Genomic DNA, 16,127 nt, shown 5'->3' on the forward strand with positions numbered 1-16,127 from the left:
ACACAGAGACGAGGCAGGAGGGAGCAGGTGGGGGGAGATGCAAACAATCGTGAGTCTGGGTGAAGCGTCAACAGGGGTTCTTTGCATCTATTGCAACTTTTCAGTAAGTCCAAGATGGTTTCAAGACGAGAAGAAGGTGTCCGCAAGGCTTAGATTTTTTGTTTTCGGAGAGCTAGGCGTGACCATGTGCTTAAAAACAGGAGAAAAAGAAAAAAAAACAGTAAGGAAGACAAGCCAATAAGGCTTTGGAAGAGCTACTTCCTGGCAAGGAGGCGGGGAAAGAGGAGACACAGCCTGTGCTGTACCAAGTGCTTTATTTGGAGGGAGCCCCCCCTCCCTGCCCCCGACAGTGGTGCTGGTGGCACAGAGGTGGCTCAGACGTCTTCTCCTCCTCGGGGGGAGTTTCCGAATCTGTCTTCATGGCCCCTGCTCGCTGCCCCCTTCCTCCCGGAGCCTTGCTGGCAGCGTGCAGCCCCGGAGGCCTGCCTGGTAGCAGCGGACTAGAACGCTCAGGGTCTCCCGGTGTGGCACGGCTGGAATGGCCAGCGATCCTGGGAGTAGCGGGTTGGGTTTCTCTTGTAAAAATCTCTCGGGGAAACATGTGTATTCCCTTCTAGAAGGAAGGAAGGAAGGAATTATGGCGCTGGGTGGAACCTTGGCCCTTGGTGTGGACAGAGCACCCTGGTCACCTCCATCCCCAATCATGGTCAGATTCTGGAACACTGGGCGAGCCACGTGGACCCCGGGCTGGGACTCGGGGGTCCTGTGTGACAGGGACACGTCAAGAGGTTCCATGTTTGGGGCAGCCCAGGTGGCTCAGCGGCTTAGTGCTGCCTTCGGCCCAGGGCGCGATCCTGGAGACCCGGGATCGAGTCCCACGTCGGGCTCCCTGCTTCTCCCTCTGCCCCCTCTGCCTGTGTCTCTGCCTCTCTCTCTCTCTCTCTCTCTCTCTCTGTATCTCTCATGAATGAATAAATAAATAAAATCTTAAAAAAAAAAAAGAGAGAGTTTCCGTGTTTGTACTGCATTGGCACGTTGAGTGATGATGAGGGGACTTGCAAAGAGCAGAGGCCTGGAAAGTGAGAGAATGGGGCCCGTCCTGTTCTAACGCTACCCCTTGCCAGTGGGCTTTTGGAAGGTCCCTTCCCCCTGTGGACCTCAGTCTTCTCTATGCAACGGGAGGTGGGATTTTGAACTGGGATGCACGGAGCCACACACGGGAGGGAGTGACGGTGCTCGTGGGGCAACCAGGCCCTGCCCTGGATTCAGGGGCAGCGGGACCCCTTTCGTCTCTTATTGCAATTGGACTTTGTGTGAGGTTCTGCTTGCCAGGAGGCTGTGGCTGTTTTGAGAATTCTGAAATGTCTGGGCCGCGCTGGCCCTTAGCTCTCAGCAGCCGGCGGCCCAGGGTGTTTGGGAGTTGAGCGGAGGAGTCATTTGTTCCTCCCGGACTGGGCTTCTATCCTGCTCCTATTGCCCCTGAAGTGTTTCACCCCCAGCTGAACTACACTCCAGTCCACAAGCATTTTCTGGCCTTGTTTACTTGCCACCTACCTGGCTGGGTTTGTCCTCCCGGGACTTACCCTCTAGCGGCCAAATCAGACACGAGAGCAACAGCCACACCCAAAACACACGTGAGACAAGGCCCCCGGGGCTTAGGGGCGTGGATGTGTGCTCCATGTGTGAGGTCTGCTGCTCCTCAAGTGATTCCCAGCTCGAGAGGTCGTGCAGGCAGGTGTCAGACTCCAGGAATCACTCCAGTGTGTTCTAGAATATGACTGTGGCTTCCTGGAGGGAGTGGTCCCGTCTCCCCTGCCACCCCACTTAGCTCAGATATCAAAGTGATTTGGTCATCTGGACGGTGGGGGGGTTCCTGGTTGGTGCTAGGATCCCAGTCTGGGACTCACCCTCATGCTCATTATTGCTGGTGGAGGAGGCTCTCTTTTCTGGACCCATCAGGGGTTGTCCCAAAGGCAAGCGGGAGGCTTCGTTAGCACGCTTGGGATTCTTGCTGGCCAGCTCTTCCTTCTGTAAGCCTGGCGGTGATAATTCCACACCATCGGGGGCGGGGCGGGGGGGAGGCTCAGGAGAGGTGGCGGGAGTGAAGGGGTGTCGCCCACCTTGTCGGGGTGCACGTGGGCCAGAGGTGGTTATTACAGGGTAGGGACCACGTGGATCTCCCTCCTCCAGTCCTCTGAACGCTCTGCCTCCTAAGCACATGCTAGGTTCAAAATATGTATGTTCTTTCAAAAAACATAAAGTTTAACCTTTTTCTCCCATTTACAAATGTGAATGAGTATCTGTTACGGAAAAACTAGGGGACACTGAAGAATGTGAAGTAGACACAGAAATGCCCCAAACGCCCATCCCTTCAGATGTGATCACAGTTCTCGTCGTCCCTTACGCATTTTTTTACGTGGCCCATCGTATCCCACATGTCGTGTATGCATTTCATGTTTTTCACATACGTGATGTCAGAAATGTTTCTCTCGGGTCGCTGAATTTTTAAGAACCCACGGTTGTATAACATTCTATTTTGCAGAGAATTCAAGAGTCACTTAATACTCTTGTCGGGAGTCTAGGGTGTTTCTGCTACATAAACACTGTTATGGTGAACATTGTACATAAGGCTTTGTTTTTATGTAAAGACCTCTAAATTCTTAAAAGTATAGCAACCGACTGAGCTGTGTCCTGTAACACAGAGCTCTGTCCTTTACCAGATGCCTAACTGCGGCAAATTGCTCCCCTCCCGTGTCTGTTTTCAGAGATGCGAAATGACACACCCATTTTGGGTCATCATGTCCCCTTCTCAGAATCATTGTAGGGATCAGATAATACCGCTGCTGCCCGGTGTCAGCCCTGAAACAGTGGGGGACTTACCTGATCGCAGCCGGGTCCCTAGTGCTTGGACAGTGCCTTGCATGTAATAGGGGCTCAGTCACTATCATTGTTATTATCTTGGAAAAAGGGATGGGTGTTTTTCAGATTCTCGGTTTCTATTGTGCAGTTATTTTCGGGGGGGGGGGGGTGTGGTTTCAGACCCTCTCTGGATTTCTGGCAAAACGTGCCAGGAGAATTTTTCTCCTGCTGTTGAACCTGTGCTGGCCGCCTCCCTGGCCTCCCTGCCTTTTGTTTATTGGTTTGGGTTAGGAAGCCCCCATCTCATATTTTAGGTTCGAATCATCATTCAAAAACTGAAGGAAGGGATCCCTGGGTGGTGCAGCGGTTTAGCGCCTGCCTTTGGCCCAGGGCGCGATCCTGGAGACCCGGGATCGAATCCCACGTCGGGCTCCCAGTGCATGGAGCCTGCTTCTCCCTCTGCCTGTGTCTCTGCCTCTCTCTCTCTCTCTCTGTGTGACTATCATAAATAAATAAATAAAATTAAAAAAAAAAAAAAGCTGAAGGAAATCTGAGGGTATCTCAGTGGAAGGCGGACGAACACCATGAGGTCTAGAGAGGCCAGGCGGGATGTTCCTGTCTGGTACCTACTGCAGGTCGATGGCTGAGGCTCTTGGCTTTGACTGGGGACCTTGGAGTCATCCATGGAGTGGGGCTCCTCACAGTCTCTGCAGCATAAGCTGAAAATCTTCAAGGCCAGGTTTTGGTGGGCTGCTGTAAGAGGTAAAGGAATGGGGGCCATGGTCTCTGGGACCTGGCCTCTAGACGCCCATTGGAAGTTCTCCATGATGGGCTGAACTGGGTCAACCTCTCCCAAGGGATAATAGCCTTCCCTGTTCCCAAATCTTGCATAGCTTCCCATGGCTGCAGGCCCAGGCCCTTGTGTCTAGGTTACCCTCTCTTAAAACTATTTTTCCCATTCTAAATAGTATTTTCTTACCCATGGAGAGGAGTTGAAGCCTTTACTCTGCCAGCTTTGCCGGTAAGGGCGCTGTGCTGAATCAGCTGATCTTGATTTGGAGCCCAATTCCCTGGGCAGGACTGTTTCCTAAATAATCATAAGATTGTGGGTGAAAAATGCTGGTCCTTTACCTGTTCTCCCAGTCCAGCTGGGCTCCCCCTACCGCAGATTCCTGGCTTGTATAGAAATACATAAGGACATGCTCCATAGTCAAGTCCATCCATGTTCTGGCCCATTTCTAGGTGCACATTCTTGGGTAGATTCCTTAACTTTCTTGAACCTCGCTTTTTTGGTGGGGAAAATGGGAATGCAGTGCCTCCTTCCAGAAGTAAAGGGTTAAAAGTCACCCCCGTGGTGCTTGGCACACAGTACATGCCCAGTAAATGGCCATTCCATTCCCTTTCCCATCCCTTCATGTGGCTTGCTGGCTTCCAAATATCCCGGCTGGTCCAGGTCCTGGGGGGCGCGGCCGTGAAGCACAGGCTTGCAGGTGTAGGGCCTAGTGCTGCCATCAACTTGCTGACTGGCTGTGGCTAAGTCCATGTGTAGCTCTGTGTCCCTGGAGCCTCATCAATCACAAGAGGAAGTTAGGCTACACGGTATCTTCAAGGACCTTTCTAGATCTGATGGTCCAGAATTAGAAAACCTTGTTTTAGTCCCAAACTCCTTTGTCCCTGGGCACTTCCTGTTCTCACTCCCTTTTCCGTGGCAAGACCCCCTTTTAGGAAATTCTTATCATGTATGGGCTGAGGCCCCTCACAAGACCCAATTCACCATGTGAGCTGCCTCACTCATGGCCACTTGCTTCTCAGTTTCTCAACTACTATCCCCTGGTCTGAGCCACCCTTATCTCTTGCCTGAATTAGAATAGTCTCCTAACTGGTCTCTCTGTTTCTTTTACTCTTGACTTTTTTTTTTTTTTTTAAGATTCTATTTATTTATTCATGAGAGACAGACTGAGAGAGGGAGAGACACAGGCAGAGGGAGAAGTAGGCTCCCTGCAGGGAAGCCCGATGGTAAGACTCGATCCTAGGACCCCGGGATCACACCCTGAGCCGAAGGTAGAGGTTCACCGACTGAGCCTCCCAGGCGCCCTTACCCTTGACTTCTTAAATTAATACAAGATCTTTAACTTCCGGCACATAACGCTGTTTGATGTAGCACGACTTCTATATTGTGCTTAGATACAGCCAGCAGCCTCGACGTGTACCAATGTCCCCATCTTGCAGCATCCTTGGATCAAAGGGGTCCTCCCTGGGTTCGGTTAGCCCCCACCTCCAACAGTCTTTTGGATTTGTCGCCAAGTGAGTTTTTCAACATGATTTGAGCTCTGATGCATTTCCTTGAGCTCTCTTCAGTGAATTTGTTGTATCTCCTTAGGATTTATAAGCAGCTAGAAATTTGTATAAGGCGACTAGGTCTTTTGTTTTGGAGACGCCCCATTTAGCAAATAGGCCTGCCGTTAATATGCTTATTCTGCTGCTCGCTTTAGTTTCAATTTCCTTCATGTAGATTCTGGCCTCATGGGATTTGGCTTTGTGCTGGATCGCCTCACGTATGCTGAATGTGGAAGGAAGTGTTTCCTGAGGAAGGAGTGGAAGCACAGGTCTTGAGAAGCCCTCACCATAGGTCAGCCCCGAGGACTAATGGTTGGGGGTCTGATAGCCGATGATCACTGTGTATAAAGGTAATTGCTAAAATTCTGCCTTGGGTCCGTCCGGACCCTCATGAGCACATGTATTGTCTTGTTAACTTAATGAAAGGTCACTTGACTCAGCCTATGTTCTGGAATAAGTGATTTCCAGGTTATTGATCAGTGGCCTCGCTTAGGCTCTCTTAGGCCCGGGAATTCAAGACACCACGCGTTAACTGTGGTCACCTGTGGAGTGTTCTCTCCTGCTTGTCGTGGTTTCATCTACATTAAAGTTGCTGCCTCTTCCTGGAAAACAAACTTCTGCTTCACATATATATTCACATGCACTTTCATGTGTGTGCTTATATTAATAAATGAAAGAATTTCACCAGATGACTTGGAATTACGGGCACTATGGCAAACCTTTAATGTCTAAAATAAGAGATTGAAGAGGGGCTCTTGAAAAAGAAGACAAAAACACCAAACATTCAGTAGAGAGAGCTTCTTTGATTGGTATGTTCTGATCTCAGAAAGAAAGAAAGAAAGAAAAAAAAAAACCGTACTCCTACTCAAACCTTCTGAAACCTACTTTCTTTACATCTCTTTTTCTCTCTCCACCCAGCTTTATCGTTACCACCCACTTCACTCTTTCTATTCCTTCCCGTGACTGCCTAAATAAACTCCCTTCATTTCTGTAGAAAAGAACAATCAACTTTGCACCATATCCCCCAGAAACTCCTGTACCAGGAGGTGGGTCCAGAGAGCTTGAATTCAAACCCTGGGTGACAGTTGAGTTGAGGGCACATATTTAGAATTATCCCAAATTTCCAAATGACAGAAAGTGGCTGTATAATTCGGGGTCCTGTTATTCTTTCACTTATTGCCATTTGTACCAATCAATTCACTTAATGGCTGACCTTCAATGCGGAGGGAGGAATGTTTAAGAGGAGCAGGATGGAAAAGGCCAGAAGATTTAAATAACCCACCTACACATAATTCAAAAAAGTGGGCTTGAGGAGAAAGATAGGAAACGTACCACCTAAAACTATTTCAAAAGTCTTTCCCTGAAGGGAAAGATTGGACAAAGATTCAAAATTGCAAGCAAAGATGAATTACGAGGAGATTTAATAGACTTCAGGACACTTTCAAAGAAATCCTAGGGCAGCCCAACAGCTTAAGTAAAAGGAACCTTTCCTTCTCTCTTTGGGGGAGGCTCAGACCCAAGATAGGGAACTTAGATAAATCGGCATGGGAAATGCCAGCTTAGACCTCCTGGTCATTTTCAAAGAGTCCTCACGTGGCTCCTTGGGGAAAACAATTGGTTCCTAAAATAAAAACAAGATCAAAACCCTCCTGTCCATAAAGAAGGTGGGGCCTGTTGACGAGGACCCTTGTATTTACTGTGAGCAGAAAACCATTTGGAAGAACTCGTGGTCTAGATCGGTCCGGTGATGCCCCTCTGAGGAGACCTTAGCCCTCAACACAGTCCTCTCCTTCCCCTAAAATCTCAAGGGGAATCGTGAATAAATATAGTCAGACGACGGTACTGCTTGTTAGCATGAAATCACCCTCTTCAATGCCAACTAGAACCAGGACTATCCCAAGTCCCGGTATAGGACCCAACACCCCCAGCAGACTATGGGTCTGGTACAGACCCATGGTACAGCTGCCCAACACCCCCAGCAGACTGTGTCAGCTCACTCGGCATTGGAGAGCGTGAAGCCCTTCCTGAGGCTACCCATACCAGGAGGTGGACCAGACTTCTGAGGACAGAGGGGCCCCCCGTAGGAGCTGGACAAGCCGTGGGGCTCCTTTTCTCTCGCCTTGACTGACATAGCAAAGAATACAGCCCATGCTCTGGAGCACAACCAACCGGTTGAAAATCCTTAGCTCAAGTAACTATGGATAATAGAATACCTTTGGATTTTTATTTGGCTAATCAGAGAGTATGTACCTTTGCCAGCACGTCTTGGAGTCCCTGGATTGATACCCCATGTAAGGGGCCCAAAGAAAAGGCAGCCTGGCTATCCAAAATGGACATAGGGAATTTATTTTCTTGGTCATGCCTAGGAAATTGTGGATTATGATTCTGGCGTGCCTTCCAGACCCTTCTTTTAAAAAACCTAATTATTTAATCTAATAATTAAACTCTTTTCATTATTATTGTGTGTGTGTGTGTGTGTGTTTAATTAATATTGTTTGCCTCACACTCATTTAGCGCTGCTGTCCAGAGAAGTCAAAGGATCTTAGGCGGCCATTGGCCCAATGTATAGCTCCACAGATGATTCAAAGACAAAACCAAAAGACATCAGGCCGGCCAATGCTCAAACTGAACACCGGATCGCTGTAGGCGGAAAAGAGGAACTGTGTCTTCAAGGAAAGTGGACGACAGTGGTTGAGCATCTGTGTAACCCCGGAGGGTCTTTCCTGCAGTTTTGGTTGAGGGAGGACCACAAAGGGAGAGGCCGAGAATGAAAAAGAAGTTCCCACTCTCCTAAGACCGATGGCTCTGTAACCACGGTTTAACAGGTAATCTCCAGAACCGGTTTCAAATCCTTTTAATCTATTGATGAAACTTTGCCTTAGTGACCATTCTTCTGAAAGCAAGAGGCAATAGTAGGTCCCCTTTCGCAGCTGCTGACCTACCATTCCCAAGCACTCCTGCCCCTGAGATGCCACCTCCCATCAACTCAGCACCTCCCGAATCCCCTTGTAAATCAGCCCTTAGCTTTGTTCAGAGGCTTTGGCATGGAAGCCCGATTCTCCCTTGGTGAGTGGGAAATAAATTCAATTTTTGTTTCACACATTGAGCGGAGGTCTCTCTCTCTACAGAGGCTCACATGGATGCAAATAGCCCGGAGATGGTTCCCTGTTAGCAGGGCAGCAGGGGTTTACACGTGCATTTGTTTGAATCTAGCATCAAAGCATTCCACACCTTCAGCCCAGCCAGCAGTTTCATGGGAAAGTTTGGGGTGGGGTGGGGGCAGAAACGCTTTCTCCTTGGAGTCCTGGCCGCAAAGAATTTTGAACTTTGGAGCCCCCTTCAGAAACAGAAGAATCTCAAGGGAAGTAGTGCTGGGGTCACAGGCACATTTTTTGGGGGGATCATTCTTAAAGATCTACTACTGGGGAGCCTGGGAGGCTCAGTGGTTGAGCACCTGCCTTTGGCCCAGGGCGTGATCCTGGGGTTCCAGGATCGAATCCTACATCGGGCTCCCTGCACAGAGCCTGCTTCTCTCTCTGCCTCTCCCTCTCCCTCCTTCCCTCCCTCTCTCTCTCTCTCTCTCTCTGTGTGTGTCTTTCATGAATAAATAAAATCTTTTAAAAAATAGAAAAAATAAAGATCTACTACTTATTAAGCTGTGGAATTTAGAAGAATTTTACTTCCTGAAGGCTGTTTTTTGTTTTTTGTTTTTTTTTTTAATCTGTAAAATGGGGCTGTCGATCATAGTATCTAGCCTGGAAGGCGGTTGCGAGGATCAGCTAATGGTGGTAAGTGCTGGGCTCCCGGCCTGCTGCATCGCCAAAGCTTGGGAAGGGAAATGCTGACGCTGAAGGGGATGTGGCCGATGTGTGGCCTTGACCAGGCTGGGCCGCAGGTGCGTGGTGTCCTGCGCTACCGGGGCCCGCCTCTAGGTAGGGGCAGGAGCCAGAGCAAAGGGCCCTGGGCTTGGGCCCGGCGGGCTGTGAGCCTCAGGTGTCCAGGGCCCCAAGCCCCGGGAGGGGACAGAAGGACACAGCAGGGCCACCCCGGAAGGCTCCTGGAGCTGGGGGCCCCTGGCTCGGCTGGCACGGGTGGGGAGGCCAGGACCCAGACCTGGGGGAAGGGGGGGGGTCAGGGCAGTTGGGGCTGGTGGGCACCCCCTGCACCTGCGCATGCGAGCTGTGCAGGGGGGACAGGCACGCTGTGCCTGTGGGGCCCGGGGAGCACCGTCCTCTGCCGGCCTGGCCAGGGGCTCGCTCACCTGCAGCTGGCCGGGCACACGGGGGCTGTGATGTCACAGAGCCAGGGGCCCAGGGAATGCTGGGCTGCGGGGAGGGGGCAGCGGGGACCGTCCCTGTGGGGCTCTGCCCTGTGTGCCCTGGCTGTGGCCTCCTCCCAGCCAGCCATCGGGCATCGGGACAGAAGTCCTGGTGACTGCTGTGACGCGTCTTGAGGACAGTGCAGCCAGAGGTGGGCCCGACAGCCCGGGTCCGTCTTCTGTCTCGGAGACCCCTGCCGGGTGCTGACCTTGGGCACATGAACTTCACCTCTGTCTGGGCTTTCAACTCCGCAAAGTGGAAATAATGCTGCTCCCTGGTCCCAGATGTATTTTTAGGATGGAGTGAAGTCAGGTGGGTGGAAGACATTTGGCGCAGTGCCTACGTGTTGTGAGCGTTCCCGCCATCGTTGCTGTTGACAACACGTGCAAGAACAGGTGACACCTTCCCAGTCTGTCTTTCAGGTAAAAGGAGGGGGGGGGGATTGCTTTATATCCGAGTTCTCACAAAAGCTCTCACCTGAAGGGACACTCTTTCAAGTCCTTTATTTAGGACAACCAGGTGCTATTTGGGGAAGCCGAATTAGGTTAAAACAGTCTCCATCAGTGCTGTCTTTGGATGCTGATAGAGGTCACCTGGTATACAGGAAAAGGAAAAAGCAAGGGCGGTCCACACAGTTTTGCAGCCACGGGGTCAGTGGGGTAGGGCTTTGGGCGGGAGGGGGATGCGATCTTACCGTCCCAAGAATTTGACGGTGGGTTCAACAGTCCTTTGAACCTCACTTACAAAGCGGTCCCCGTAAGTGGCAGGTTCTCAACTCTGGCTGCGGAAGAGGTCTCTCTAAGTTGGTTTTGAAATGTAAGAATGCCTTGAGGCCTAACTAAATTAGAGGTTTTTTTTTTTTTTTGATTTTTAAAATTTTATTTAGTTATGTATGTATTTATCTATCTATCTATCTATCTATCTATCTATCTATCTATCTATCTATCTATCTATTTATTTTATTGGGAGGGGAGTGGGGAGTGGATCCTGGGCTTCAGGATTTTTACAAAGCTTTCCAGGCGATTCTTGTGTATGAACAAGACTGCGACCCACAGAATTACACTGTGGAGATCGCAATGCCTGTAAACAAGTGGTTCTCAGCTCAAGGGTACACTTGGGATCACGAGAGGAACTTGAAAGAGTGCCACACCCCGTGTCCACTCCAGGCCAGCAGACTCACTCTGTGGGCTTTGATAGTTTTTAATGCTCCCCAGGTGTTTTCCCCAATTAAAATGTTGCCCTAGAACATCGTGTAAGTTTGAGGCGTCTAACGTGCTGGCTTGCTCCATCAATGTGTTACAACAGTATTACTACAGGAGCGTTAGCAAACACCCTTATCACACCACATAACTATCGTGTCCTTTTTGCGTCGTGCACGATGAAGATCTAGTCTTAGCAACTTTGAGGTTTATATAATACCGTATGTTTTTTTTGACCTGTCCTTGTCCTTTTAAATACAGTATGATTTTAATTCTCTCTCTTTTTTAAGGGGTTAGAATTTGACTTTATTGCTTTGAGCATTTTTTTCTTTCACTTTTTTAATTGAAGTTCGATTTGCCAACATATAGTGTAACACCCAGTGCTCGTTCTGATTTTAATTCTCTTTCAGTGTTGAGAACCACTGAACAACATAGCTGAGTGTGAGAACCACATAGCAAAGTTTTTTTAAAAAACCTAAATTTATCCTTAATGTTGTCTAAATGGGTCCTTTTAGCTTTTTCAAGGACAGCATTGTCTATGGGCTCAAAAGCACTATTTTCAAATTAGAAATCGAGACAATATACTTGGGAAACCTGTGTTAGATGAAGGGATGTTAAAGATGTCTGTGAAGCATTTAAATGGAATTATTTCAGGGAGCGGGTGAGGGTAGCAGTACATCTGAATTAATGGGTTTTATGTAATGTGCCATTGTAAACACATCTATTGGATCTATATAAATAGAACTTGGTTATTTCATCCACGAACGTTTACATATGTATGAAAGCTGTGGGACCTTGGCCATAGTTATTAGCCCCTGGAACCCTCATTTCCTTACCTTTAAAATCATTTTAAAGGTAACAGAGTTGAGGTGAGGAGTTGATGATGAGGCCATGTGTGCTGTAAGCAGGAGGGTAGAGAAGAAGTATTCCATAAATATTGTTTCATTATTTTCGTTGTCACCATCGTCACCATTATTATTGTTTGATGATGACAGGGATGGATAAGGAGGAGTATGGGCTGATGCCTCTGTGTCTGGCTTTCCCATCTGTGGATATGAAATGAAAAAATTGAGGAAGAGGAGCACATTTTGGATGAGGACAAATTTAGGCTTTTAAATACTTCTGTTTGGAAGATAATTACACAGGGATCCCCGGGTGGCTCATGGCTCAGCAGTTGAGCGCCTGCCTTTGGCTCAGGGCGTGATCCTGGTCCCGGGATCAAGTTCCGCGTCGAGCTTCCCGCAGGGAGCCTACTTCTCCCTCTGCCTATGTCTCTGCCTCCTCTCTCTGGGGCTCTCAGGAATAAATAAATAAAATCTTAAAAAAAAAGAGGAAGATAATTGCACATTTGCAGGATGTTGTAAAAAATGTGCAGAGAGATCCCGTGAACCTCGTTCACCCAGACTCCCCCAGTGTTAACATCTTGCGTCACAAACAGAATAAAAACCCAGGGGCACACCTGGGTAGCTCAGCGGTTGAGCATCTGTCTTTAGCTGAGGACGTGATCGTGGTCCAGGGATCGAGTCCCCCATCGGGTTCCCTGCAGGGAGCCTGCTTGTATCTCTGCCTGTGTCTCTGCCTCTCTCTGTGTGTCTCATGAATAAATAAATCTTTTTTTTTTTTTAAAAGAATCAAAACCCGGAAATTAACATTGCTACAATCCATAGTACATGTGTGCTGTGCGTGGCTGTGTGTCATTTCATTACATGTGTGGCTCGTGTGAATGCACCACAATCAAGACACTTAACTACGGTCGCCACAAGGCTCCTGTGCATTACCCCCGTTGTCACACCCACCCTCCCACCCCACCATCACTAACCCCTGGAAACCACTGATCTTCCATTTCTGTAGTTATGTCACTTCATGAATGTCACATAAATGGAAACATACAGTATACATGTATCTTTTTCAGGTTGCTGTTTTTTTTTGTTTTTGTTTTTGTTTTATGTTTTTGTTTTTTTTTTTCTTTTTGTTCTCACTGGGCCAAATTTTGTTGAGTTTCATCCGAGTACAGGGTGTATTAGTAGTTCATTCCTCATGACTACTGAGTCGTAATCCATGTGTGTTTAACAATTCACGCATTGAGGGATGTTTGAATGGTTCCTGGTCTTTGTCACAAACAAAGCTACTATGAACACTCAAGTATTATTTTCTATGTGAAAATAAGTTCTTCATTTCTGAGGGATAAATGCCCCAGGATGTAATCGCTGGATTGTATGATAAATCCATTTTTAGTTGTTTTTTTGTAAAGATTTTAAAAAATTTATTTATTTGAGAGAGAGAGAGAGAGAGAGAGAGAGAGCAAGCAGGGGGAGCAGCAGAGGGAGTGGGAGAAGTAGGCCCTCCTCAGTTCCAGGACCCCAAGATCATGACCTGAGCCGAAGGCAGACGTCCAACCAACTGAGCCACCCAGGTACCCTCCATTTTTAGTTTTGAAATAAAGTGTCAAAATATTTTCTGGAGTGACCGTCCCATTTTTCATTCCTATGAATGAAGGATCCTATTTTTCTGTATCTGCTCCAGTGGGATCGCCCCCCACCCCACTATTTTTTATTTTTTGCCATTTAGCCAGGTGTGATCTGGTTTTCACTGTGAGCGCATGTACAGGTTTCCAGTGGCTAATGATGTGGGATATCTTTTACTATGCTTATTAGTTACCCATGCGTCTTCTTTGGTACAATGTCTCTTTGTGCCTTTTGCCCATTTTCTAATTGGATTCTTTAAAAAATTCATTTTTAAAATGATAGCTTCATTGAGATATAAATCATATACCACAAAATTCACACTTCTGGAAAATTCAGTTTTTCGTACATTCAAAAGGTCATGCCACTATCACCACGGTCTGATTCCTAAATTACCCCAAAAGGAACTCCATACCCATTAGCAGCCACTCTCTGTTCCCCTTCCTTCCAGCCCCTGGCAACTACGAACCTACTTTCTGTCTCTACGGAGCTGCTTGTTCTGGACGTTTCATAGAAATGGAACCCTACAGTATGTAGTCTTTTGTGTCTGGTTTCTTTCACTCATCATAACCCTTTTCAGGGTTCATCCATCTCGGTTTCATTTCTTTTTTCAAATAATGTTCCCTTTATATGAACATATCCTATTTTATCTGTTCACCTGTTGATGGACATTTGAGTTGTTTCCACTTTTGGGCTGTGGAATATCACTATGAATGCTTGTAAGTCTTTCAATTTGCATGTGATCGGTTTTCTTGGAGATTAAAACCGATCACATGCCAATTATATATATATAGTTATATATATAATTATATAATACCAATTATATATTATATATATTATATATTATAATGCCAATTATATATAATTATATAATGTATATTTTATATTATATAATATATAATAATAATATATATTTTATATATACCTGGAAGTAAAATTGCTGAGTCAATGGTAACTCTATGTTTAGCACTTTGAGACATTGCCCACCTGTTTTCAGAGTGGCAGTGCTGTTTTGCAGAGCTTCCAGCAATGTCTGAGGGTTCCGTTCACTTGACGCTCTTGGCAACACTTGCTGTTATCTGTGTTCTATTTTAGCCATCCCAGCGGGTATGAAGTAGCATCTCACTATGGCTTGATTTGTGTTTTCCTAATGACGGATGATGTTGAGCATCTTTCCGCGTATATATTAGCCACTTGTATATCTTGTTTGGAGGAATGTCGATTCCTTTGCCCATTTGAAAGTTGGATTGAGTTTTAAGAGTTACTTCTGTCCATGGTTGTACCTTTGCCACGGCACCGACACGGGCAGAGTATATTTCCTTGTTTCTGATTTTGGACTTGACTAAGTGACTCGTTTTGGTCCATGGTTTATGGGCAAAAAGGATTGTATTAGAATTTCAAGCCACTTCTGCTCCTGCCGTTGACACAAAAGAACATGACCCCATTAGCCTATTAGTTCAGGAAGAGGATGAGAGACAGATCAGGATCACTCCAGATGAGCACCCTAGCTAAGCCCAGCTGAGATGAGTCAACTCCCATGCAACTCACACATGATGATCATAAGTGACTGTTTTAGGGTGGTTGGCAAACAGCTGTGGTTAAGTGAGACACGGGGCACAAATTCTCTTTACAGACACAAAGTACTGTCTACATGAGAGGAAAGATAGATTGCTCACTCCACTTTCTTTCAAGTTTACTTCTTTTTTAAAATAAATATTTTATTTATTTATTAGAGAGAGAGAGTGCGCGCACAAGCAGAGGAAGGGGCAGGCAGAGGGAGAGGGAGAAACAGGCTCCCTGCGGAGTGAGGAGCCTGACATGGGACTCGATCCCAGGACCCTGAGATCATGACCTGAGCTGAAGGCAGATGCTTAACCAACTGAGCCCCCCAGGTGCCCTTAAGTCTACTTCTGTTTGAATGAGAGCTCTGATCATTCAGAGACCTCAGGATGTTTGCTAGGTGTGGGCATCACTACTACATTTTCCTGAGGTGTGCAGCCCAGTCCCTGGGTGGGGAGTAGAATGATGTGAGATTGAGCATGGGCATGATATTATGTAGCACTAAATCCCATTATGGGAGAGAGAATCCCTTTTTAGTCCTTACACTTTTATTCGTATTTATTTTTATGGAGATATAATCGACAAGAAGCGCTGTATTAGTTTCAGGTGTACAACCTCATGATTTGATAGTTGTGTACATTGTGAAATGATCGCCGCAGTAAGTCTAGTTGCCACCTGTCACCCTGAGTAGTTGCAAGTTTTTTTTGGTTTTGTTTTTGTTTTTGTTTTGTGATGAGAGCTTTTAAGATGTAGGATGTATTCTCTTAGCAACTTCCAAATATACAATACAGTGTTATTGACTATAATAACCATGCCGTACATGACTTATTTATTTTATAACTGGAAGTCTGTGTCTTTGGACTCCCCCCACCCATTTCACAAACTCCCAGCACCAATCTGTTCTTTGTACCCATGAGCTGGTTTAGTTTGTTGGGTTTTTTTAGTTTCCACATTTAAGAGAAATCATACCTCTGTAGTCCATCCACTTACACGAAGGGAGAGATCTCCACTCTTAGGTGATCCCCACTCTGTATGGCCTGCAAGCAGTTGCTGATTCGTTGTGTGACCTACATAATAAATGTGATGGGATGCACTCATGTTCCCCTCTACAAAGCTTGTGGAAGAGCATTGTTTTGAACGTGAACTCATCTCTTGTCCATACTGTTTGAGCTGGAAATTTGGTTTATTCTTTCAAAGGATTTAGGCCTCTCAATTTCCAGGAATCCTAACCCCTGGGCGCCCTTCAAAGCTCCAGGGCGATTGTCACAAATAAAACCCTTTTGTAGCTCTTACACAATCGATACTTAAGAACCCTTTGGAAAAATCCTCTGTAAATTCACATTCTAAAAATAGGTTTGACTTTTGGATTGCTTCTAAATAAAAACACATTT

The 16,127-nt window shown here is 46.9% G+C and overlaps 1 protein-coding gene and 1 long non-coding RNA gene across 13 annotated transcripts in view; one reads left to right on the forward strand and one right to left on the reverse strand.

The window, feature by feature from the left end:
- Positions 1–300: 300 nt before the first annotated feature.
- TEX48 (testis expressed 48) lies at positions 301–9,596 on the reverse strand. 3 transcript variants are annotated; one of them, XM_025433424.3, is made up of 5 exons: positions 9,458–9,596; positions 3,839–3,946; positions 3,490–3,612; positions 1,908–2,036; positions 301–610 (listed from the first exon to the last, which is right to left on the reverse strand). In XM_025433424.3, exons 2-5 carry the CDS (start codon positions 3,840–3,842, stop codon positions 510–512), a joined length of 357 nt encoding a protein of 118 aa, XP_025289209.1. In that variant the 5' UTR covers positions 3,843–3,946; positions 9,458–9,596; the 3' UTR covers positions 301–509. The 3 variants fall into 3 exon arrangements, with proteins under 3 accessions (XP_025289209.1, XP_025289206.1, XP_025289207.1); XM_025433421.3 differs by having other exon boundaries at positions 301–613; positions 9,458–9,592; XM_025433422.3 differs by lacking the exon at positions 9,458–9,596 and adding an exon at positions 9,363–9,384 and having other exon boundaries at positions 301–613.
- Positions 9,396–16,127, forward strand: part of LOC112650584 (uncharacterized) — a 106,222-nt gene continuing 99,490 nt past the window's right edge. For 5 of the 10 annotated variants that reach the window (XR_003130295.3, XR_003130296.3, XR_004803939.2 and 2 more), the window contains exon 1: positions 9,415–9,937. This is a non-coding gene — a long non-coding RNA (uncharacterized LOC112650584). Of the gene's footprint in view, positions 9,938–16,127 lie in introns of all 10 variants that reach the window. The other 5 variants (XR_003130291.3, XR_003130292.3, XR_003130293.3 and 2 more) reach the window with 5 other exon arrangements.

Source organism: Canis lupus, chromosome 11, assembly GCF_003254725.2.
Source record: "Canis lupus dingo isolate Sandy chromosome 11, ASM325472v2, whole genome shotgun sequence".
Lineage (NCBI taxonomy): Eukaryota > Metazoa > Chordata > Mammalia > Carnivora > Canidae > Canis > Canis lupus.